This window comes from Sabethes cyaneus, chromosome 2 (genome assembly GCF_943734655.1).
Source record: "Sabethes cyaneus chromosome 2, idSabCyanKW18_F2, whole genome shotgun sequence".
Taxonomy (NCBI): domain Eukaryota; kingdom Metazoa; phylum Arthropoda; class Insecta; order Diptera; family Culicidae; genus Sabethes; species Sabethes cyaneus.
In genome coordinates, this window is record NC_071354.1 from 141,838,101 (window position 1) to 141,847,648 (window position 9,548).

The 9,548-nt window shown below is 41.7% G+C and overlaps 1 protein-coding gene across 1 annotated transcript; it reads right to left on the minus strand.

Annotated features, from left to right (window-relative positions):
- Nucleotides 1–3,315: 3,315 nt before the first annotated feature.
- Nucleotides 3,316–5,290, minus strand: LOC128736099 (ecdysone-induced protein 75B, isoforms C/D-like). The gene is made up of 2 exons (XM_053830580.1): nucleotides 5,140–5,290; nucleotides 3,316–5,075 (listed from the first exon to the last, which is right to left on the minus strand). Exons 1-2 carry the CDS (start codon nucleotides 5,288–5,290, stop codon nucleotides 3,316–3,318), a joined length of 1,911 nt encoding a protein of 636 aa, XP_053686555.1.
- Nucleotides 5,291–9,548: the final 4,258 nt, after the last annotated feature.

A 9,548-nucleotide genomic window follows, 5' to 3' on the forward strand; every position in this document is an offset into this window, starting at 1 on the left:
TATCACTACAAAGAGACTTACATAGTCCTGCGTCACCTATATATGCGGTCGTGTCTTGTACACAACCCCGATGATTTTTTAAGACCGGGATAAGCCTACTCGAATTTGATGTCCTGAAAGTGAATAGTTATAAAAAGTGAGCGACCGTTTGTTTCGCCCGATTGTATCCACATACTGCAGGTATTTATACAAAACTGATGTCTTATATGAAAAAGGGGTTGATGGAACATTCATGCATGTGACGTGATGCAGCAATTTTTGTAGCAATTAGCGACTATCTGACCCGAAAATAGGTGTTTGGCGTTTAATTTGTTGCTTTAGAATTGTTTGCATCCAATTGTTTACAAATTGTCGATTAAATTGCTCTGAAGTGCAAAATAATTCATAAACATATATTTATCTGTACCTTTACCTTTATTTTCAAGGAAATTGACGAATGTGAACCAATGGTAAATGCTTACCCAGATTATTTATTTTCTTTTTCCGTTCAACCATAAGTTGTGCGTCCAATGACGAATATTTTAGGTTTTTGGCAAGATATTTAGACCAGTTAACATTTGTTTTAAGCCAGCTACCTAGAGTGGACTAGTGCTACGAATCGTATAAAATTTTCATGCGAATCGTTGCCAATCACCAGAAAGAAATCTGATTGTGGCCCAATGAAACTCTTGATGGAACTACAAACTTAAAGAAACGGATAAAACAGGTATACAGAGCTCAGGCACTTAGGAAATTTAAACTTGTCTTCTTGTTTCAAATTTATAGGAATATTTTCAGAGCAATTATTACAATACAGTAAATTAAAAGTTTGCGTGACAAACATTTGCAAAATGTCCAGCTTTGTCGAATTGAACCTGCATTCGTAGTCCTACGTGAGTCCCTCCTTCGTGCCCCTAGGTACAGACCTTCATACTTTTTAATACAAAAAATATCGCAAAAAACGCCACGTGTATCTCAACAATTAAGGAATTTGTTCTTAAAATCTGTTAGTCATTCGCTGATTGAGTGTTATGATTACAGGAAGGACGTGGTAATAACAGAAATCGATACGATGCACACGTACGCCAACAGTTCAACGATACATTAAATCAGCAAAGTGGACTAATTATTTCGGATGAATCAGGTGAAACTACTAGGTTATTATAGCTATTTCGCTTTTATTTTACGATCAGCATATACAATCAACAATTGTTGCAGTTTGCAACTCAATTTTGTAAGTGGTACTTATTTTTGCTAATTTTAAGCTAACATGTGAGAATCCCAAGCCGTTGAGCCCAAAATAAATAAATGCGCCAAGATTCAACGAGTGCTTCTTAGCTTTTCCGGGAAAATGGTTTTGGAGGGATTACCAAAAACACGGTTTTACAAATGGTAGGCCACATCCAAAGGGTCACACATTTTATCGGGTGTTACTTTCACATTATGCAATTTGCGATGTTACATTTAATTTATCCATAGTTATTAATTTTCTACAAATACTCACACAATCATTTGATACTTTTATAAGATCATCACACGCGCGCACAATTTTAACCAATATCCGAATCAAGAAAATAATAATGAATTAATTAACATAACATAGCTTGAAGCTTTGGATCTTAACAATAACAGCGAATAATGTCTACTAGTAATAAATAACGATTAATCGAGTGCCGGTGCTGATTACGGTCTTATGTCGACATTAACAAAATGCAGCAAATAAAAAAGCCTTCAACCGCATGGATCCGCAATCGAAAAACACCGGCACTGATCGAATATGTTTTTGTAATCGAAAAATAGTCATTGTTTCCCACAGCAGGCGTCTTTGAGTTGTTTGATCATCCATATCGATCTAATGTGTGCTGCATAATCTATCTCTATAGGTCGTTCGCTGTTCGATTCGATTCGATGATCTGTCGATGAGGGGTTCGCCTGTTTCTCCAACTTCGCCCCACCCGGGCCACCGTTCGCGAAAGAGTAGTTTTGGAAAATCTGTAGTGAAAAGAGAAATAATTACAACACAAAGAAAAATAGATTAGCCGATTAGTGGGTCTCTGTGCTGCGAGTTCGAGCTAATATGTTTTATGGAAAGTGTAAATCAAATGGATTATTGAAAGAGAAATTGGAACTGTGGATTTGGTAGCAATTAGTGCGTCGATGATTATTCAATATACAGGGGCATGCAGTGCCATAATTAGTTCCTTCTTGTGCCGCGATTGCATAAGTTTTCTTTCAGTGTCGGCTCAAAACTATGGCAATGTTGCCGGCTACGGTAATTAGACCAGTAGAAATTCGCTACGATATATAAAATCGCATATGTTATCGAAAAGAAATGTCGTTATTTAATAGTAGATATTCAATATGTATCCCAGGTTTTTGATCGAATTTTGGTTAGCAAAAATATGCTTCTTTTGTATATTTTCGTAATAACTGAATATAGCAAACTATCTTTTCTTGTATAGTCAAGGTTTTAAAATTTCGCTCTAAAGTTTAATAATGGTTACCAAAATTAATGGAGATGTGTTCGTTACTTTCGAACAATTAACACGAAATTATTGAAACATTTATTTAAAACTGAGTATTACTTTTTAATACTGTATAGAAATGAGTCATATTTTACATAGTTTCTCTTTGAACTGTATTTTTTACATCCAGTGAATAACTTGATTTGATGTACAAATAAATAAACAAATGAATAACTTAATTGTTTGTCTTATTCCTTCTGAGATGGAAATGGATAAAGTTGAGAAATATGAAAACAAATAATCAACAAATTCATTCACGTGGAAAATGTGGCAAATATTAAAACTTCTGAAGCGTAAGCAAGCACTAATAAGGTTCAAAGTCAAGTTTGCGGCAGTGCCAACGATTCAAGCGTCAACTCAACATTTTGTTTAGGATTACTTTTGGAAGCATTTTGGAAAACCTGATAAATGCTGGAAAACAAACACTGCGACGCCACATCTAGGCTAGTCGTACCTGATAATGCGTGTAAGAAAGAGCTATCGAAATTTCTAGTGTGGCCTACGATCTGCGGCTGCGGCAAAATTGGTCAGTCTTTCATGAACAAACCTGTAAGGACTTCTCTTAAAGTAACTTCTGCTCTTCTTGAGCCCTCACGAAGATCCTATACTGTGCTGGGCAGATTTGGTAACATACTACTTTGCTTTATCCGTCTCAGATGGGAGAAAACTAATTAAAGGTTTTATATTAAAGGAGGTTAACTGCCCAAAACGTCCCAGAGTTTACTCAAAGGGAAATTTTGGGTAAAAACGGTAAAAATTCACACCTGTAATCAACGAAATCATACTATTCTCTTTATCAAGCAAATCAAGCTTACCATCCTTGTCGGGCTGATCGTGTCGTAGGCCGAACAGAGCTGGTGACGATGTTATTTGTAATGGTACTGCCATTGCCGCCGCTGCTGATGCTGCTGCTGCTGCTGCTACCATTACTGTTACTATAGCTATTACCGTTACTACTACTGCTGCTGCTGTTACCACTGCTGTTGCTAGTACTGCTACTGCTGCTACCATCTACGGCTTTCTTCGTCTCCTGTCTGCCATCAGCCGCGGTTCGTACGTATGGGACGTGTTTAACCTCGATTCGAACTTCCGTCGTGGACTTTGTGTCCGACGGTTTCACCGCCTTTTGCACCAACATCGACGAAGCATGGGAACTGTCCGCTTCGGAATTGCCGACAACTTCCACGACGGGTTTCACCTGCTCGTGATTCCTTCGGCCCAGCTTCCAATGGTTCTGGCTGGGGGCTATCGAATTGTAGTGGGTGAATGGCTGTGGGGATGCGACTGAGTGGGACTGATGCAATGTCTGGGCGGGAGCAGGCTGCTGCAGGGGCTGTGCCTGTGGCAAGGGTAGATATTGCGGTGCAGAGTACGGAACCGGTTCTGGAAGGTGTTGGGTTTCTACCACTGATCGATTGTGCGAATTCGTGTGATATTCGGTCACTTTGTTGGGCTGGCCGTTACTGTTCGGTTTACCGGAAAATTCGAATTCCTTGTGGATATAGAATGTAGGGTGGTTGGAGGACTGATCGCCGTAGTTTGGTTTTGGGAATTTATGCTTCAGATGAGCATTGTAGGGTTTGTAAGATTTTTCGGTGGTCACTTCCTGAACAGGTTGCTTCGCAACCACAAAATCGACATGTTCACCGTTTTGAACTGTATTTACCGGAACACTGGGATGCTGGATGATTGGTGGATGAGACTGGATCAGCGGTTGCGGTTGCGGTAGTGCCTCAATTTCTTTTGGGAAATAATAATTTATGTGAGTCTGCGGCGTCTGAATCGATTGATAGTGTTGTGATGGTTGCTGCAGGTGGTAAATAGTTTTTGGTTGTTGTTGTTGTTGTTGGTAGTCATTGTTGTCACTTGAAGGCTTTGCAGAGAAGAAATTAGTACTAATTGATAAGGGGCTAACCATTTGAGGTTTTTTCGGCAGGTCCAACCATTTGTGCGATTGAGGTTGAGGTGCGAATGAAAATGATGGTTTATAATGTTTTAGCATATCATTATGCATTCCAAAAAAGGTAACCGGTCCATAATTCGGGCTAGGATTGATTGGAATTGCCTTAATCATCATAGTATCCGGTTGAAGTTTATTAAAGTGAAATTTAGTGGGCAACAGTTCTGGTTTGACAAATGCCGGCTTCTCCTGAACCAGAGGAGAAAAAGTTGGACTATCAGCAGATGGTGGTGATGATGGTGATGGTGACGATGATGACGTAGATGATGGTGCCGATCCTGGTGCTTCCAGCTTAGTGACGCTTTGTTGTCCTAATTTAAGCAGTTGCTCTTCTGTGTTAATGGCTGGAACATAGTTTGGCGGAGCTGCAGAAGGGTGTGATAAAGTCGTAATTGGAGTATCACTGGTCTTTATAGTCAGCGGGGCAGGAAGCAACTGTTCTCGAATTTTTTGCGCGAAATAGTGAGATTCCGATGGTTTGAGCTGCGATGTTGTGAAATGGTTCGAATAGTGAGGAATTTTTGGAATTCCATTGAAGACCATTCCTTCCAGTCCGAGAATTGGCAACATGTGTTCTAATGAAAACACTTCACCGTCATTTGTATGGATTTCTGGAAAAATACAATATTTATCGACTAAGAAATTTGTACACTTTATATAGTTACTATCGCTTACCAGGGTAGTTTCCATACGATGCTACACCACCGGACAGCAGCTTTACCATTGGTTCTTTGAAATAATTTTTCTTCTTTTTCTTATCGATAGGACGAATGATTAGTAATGGAATTTCACCCGTCGCTCGCTTAGGCTTGCGAGAGCTTCCCATGTTGGGGTCTAGAATAGAGTTATGAAAAATTGTCTCTTCACCTATGCTGTCAGAAATGTAAGTTTGACTGGTTGGATGTACGGCAGTGTTTGTTTCTGCCAACAGTAGCTGGGGAGCTGTAAGGGATAGAGAAAGAAAGATATAGTTAATAATTATTTTCTCATAGAGAATTACAGCAAGTAGTGTTCCGGCACCCAATATCGGGCAACTGAAGATTAATAGAGTTGAAGGAAAGAACCGTCTCCGGAAGAATTGTATAATCATGGTAAGAAACCACTAATAGCAGTACATTAGGTAATTTTCAGGGTTTTTCAAGGTGGACAAACTATCGGAGGAAGCCCTTATAGCAAAAGAATTCGAAAAACGGTACCGAGTGGTCATTACTTCGAATCAGACGTCTGATTATTACTAGAAACTTTGTGGAGGCGGCAGGAAATGCAATCTTACAGATACGTATATTTCGGTTACGACTTGTAACCTTCTTTGATAGACTTGAATTGTATAAAGACATCTTTTCGAACTTTCTAGTTTAGTAGGGAACTAGCTAAGTGCCCGTTCTTACCCGCATGATGCAAGAAAAAGCCCTTTTTTACTTGAACCTTCGCCCCCTTGTTAGGGACCACCGGATTGGAATCTATCGCTGAGATAACTACCTGAGTCATTTACTTTTAACAACCTACTGCTGATTCCCTTATGCCAAAAAAAAGAAGTAAGAAGGAAACTTGATTGTGCCGTGATTGTGCGTAGTTCACTACGATTTAAATTGAGTAGTTGTTTGGCTACTGCAGGAATTGGGTAGATAAATTGTTTAGCTTGTCTATAACCCAATGTTTGATTCCAACGGGGTTCTATTTCTAGCTTTTCGCATGTCATCAATTCGCCCTTCACGGCGGTTGTGGAGGTGCCCAGAAACGGTTCAGGACCAATAAATTGCTGAGCTGATCCTTGTCTCGCTAGATTGTCAGCAAATTCATTGCCCTCGATTCCGCAGTGACCGGGTACCCAAAGTAATAAAACTTTGTTTTGGCGGGAGAGCTTCCTCGAAGCTGTGCTGCACTCCCAAACTAATTTGGACACATATTTGACGGTCTTGAGTGCCAATAGTGCTGCTTAGCTGTCCGTGAAGATACCGATTTTCGCATGCCTGTACTTTCGTTTCAAGCATATTGTTGCACAGATGTATATCGCCCTGGAGTTACGTTCACTTTTATATATTTAGAAGATTTGGATCTTCCCTCTTGTTGGACACCACTCCTCGTTTTTCTTTCAGTTATTTGCACACATGTTTTCTTTTCGGGAATTCTCATAATGCAAGCAACAAAGCTATCAGCACCCTTTTTTGCCCCACTACCACCTATACGTTTGGTCGGCTGGATAATACAAACATGGACTGCATAGTAGTCCTTAGCATCTTATCCTGCATCTCCTATTCCTACCTCCTCGTGGTACCAGCTGAAATACGAGATCGGAGATCGGGTAACCAACCCCGGTGGAAACCAAGATCGTATATCGCTAGAGAAGGAGGCACTGTGTTGCCTCGGCACCTAAAATGGTAGTGTGGTCCTAGCAAGGTAACCTATCAAAATCAATTACTACGGAAATTCAAGCGATTTCGGATCGGAACATTCGGCATCGACCTAGGCGACGAAACAAGGACGACAAATGGTACTTGAAACTATAGATAGCTAAATTTCGCAGGTGGTGACTAGGTGTTGCTCAAACAGCTTGAACTCCATAAACATAGCTCTACACGATAACACGATAAAAGACGATAATGTTTGGAAGATTCGCGACGGAAAGGCCCGGTTTTACCAGAGCGGTGGTACAACTAATGAACTGGGAACGGGGGTTGTAGTGTAGTGACAGAATGCAGAATCGCGTGATATATTGCAAGGCATTCAACTAGAGATTGTGTCTATTGAGAATAAAGGGCCGTTTCTTCAATTACAGTATCATCTATGTGTACTGCCCCCACAAAGGTAGAACCGATGATGAGCAGGAAGCGTTCTACGTGAGACTGGAGGCAACGTACAACAGCTACTCGTCACGGGACATCAAAGTCTTCATTTGAGATATGCACGCCCAGGTCGGTGGGAAGAAATGTATAGACCGGTGATACGACCAGATAGCCTGCACACCGACACGAACGATAACGGCCAACGATAGCCTGACGATCGAAGCATTTTCCCATGCAAACCCCAACGTACATTGAACCAGATTGACTCCAAGTTCTCATAGATGATCTGTTCTTCCCTTATATCATGAACAAAGGTTCCCAACGTGGTGCAGATATTGACTCTGACCATCACCATGTAGCAGTACATGCGCGCTCAAAACTGTCAACCGTATACCAAACACGACAAAGTCGTCCTTCTCGGCTGAGCATCAGGCAGTTAGCTAATCTTCAATCTGCTGAGAATTACGCGAAAATATTGGAATAGACATTGCCTTCTTCCGAGGAGTTAAGTGCTTCAAACCGTTAAGTGCTCGAACAAGGCGATTGGGGAAGAATATGCTCGGTTGTCGGAGAGATCTCTAACGCACTAGACATTAGGTGCGCAGCTTCGAAATATACAAAATGTTCGGTTTGATGGCGAATGCCAACAAGCGATGGAGAGAAAGAAATTGCTTGGAAAAATTATCTGAGCGTTGCCACTAGGGCCAAATACTCACGAGCAAGGAAGCAGTTGACCACGATCCTGAGAAGTAAAGAGCGCCAAATAGAGGACAGGGATGGTGAAGAATTAGAACAGATATTCCGAGCTAATGTCACGCGCAAGTTTGACGATGTGAGGGACGAAGGAGGGAATCTAATCACAAACGAGCGCGAGTTGGTTCGATAGGTGGAAGAAGTTCTTCGATTAATTCCCTCGGATAGCCTAGGAGTACCCAAGGAAGATAGTAGTGTCCCAGTGCCTGATCTCTAAGAAGTCAAACAAGAAATTGGATTGCTGAAGACCAACAAAGCAGCTGGTAAGGACCGCCTACTGACAAAGGTTTATAAACATAATCGACAAACGCTGACAACGGCTCTATACTGGGTTATTTCCAAGATTTGAGAAGAGGAGAAGCTTCCGGAAATGGAAGGAGTGATTTGTACATTTGTCCCATCTACAGAAAGAGTGATTGGGTCGACTGCTGCAACTATCACGGCATAACGCTGATAAACGCTGCCTACAAGGTATTCTCACAGATCATGTTCGGCTGGCTGTCACCGATAGCAAATGGCTTCGTAGGGATTTGCCAAGCAGGCTTCATGAGAGCTCTTGCCACTACGAATCATATTTTTATCATCTGACGGATCTTGCAGAAATATCGGGAATACAACGTACCCAAGCATCACATTTTCAATGATTTCAAAGCAGCATACGATACAGTCGATCGTGACCAGCTATGACACATAATGCACGAACACGTTCTTCCGGATAAACTGACGCGGCTGATCAGAGCTACATTGGATCGTGTGAGGTATTTCGGCCACATCTCGGGACACTCTCGAGTTTCTTTGAGACTTGACGAGAGTTGAGACAAGGTGAGGGTTTATCCTGCATGCTATTTAACATCGCTATTGAGGGGGTAATCCGACGAGCGGGTACCGAAACGAGAGGCACGATTCACCAAGGATAGCCAGCTTTTCAGATGATTTCAGAGAAATTTTGCGACGGCTGAGGCAGCCTACGAAATCTAGGATTGGGCTAAAATAAATGCGTTGAAGACCAAATCAAGGAAGGAAGAGGTTCAAAGGAAACACGCGTACCTTCCACGGACAGTAACCGTTGACGGCGACGAATTAGAGGTGGTAAATGAGTTCGCGTATTTGGAATCGCTGGAGACCGCGGACGACAACACCAAATAGGAGATCCAGCGTCGCGTTCAAGCGTGAAATCGGACCTACCGTTGCTTTTGCCCGGTTATAATCCGCGGATACCCCAGTGGTTAGTGACTCTCCCTCATCTAATTTTTCGCTCTTTCTCCTTCACGTCTTATCGCGCTCTGTTTGGATACTACAAACTACTCGATTTCATGACTTTCTCCTACCATTTCCCCCGTCTATTGGGAAGACTACTGTCAAAAAAATTAATTAATACCGGAGGTCAAGATTATGTAGCGAAGATTGTGTTTGTCTCAAATCCGGTATGAACAACACGAGTAGGACGAGAATAGCAAACAAGATGGGTAAACTTGGACGAGCGGTATCTGGCAGCGAGTACACAGTGTCGAAGGAATTGGAGAGTGACAGCCCGCAACCCAAGTTTCG

Coding starts and splice junctions, on each gene's coding strand:
- LOC128736099 (XM_053830580.1), bottom strand. CDS start 5,290: ATGGGAAGCTCTCGCAAGCCTAAGCGAGCGACGGGTGAAATTCCATTA. Junction 5,076..5,139: donor ATCGTATGGAAACTACCCTG/GTAAGCGATAGT, acceptor GTATTTTTCCAG/AAATCCATACAAATGACGGT.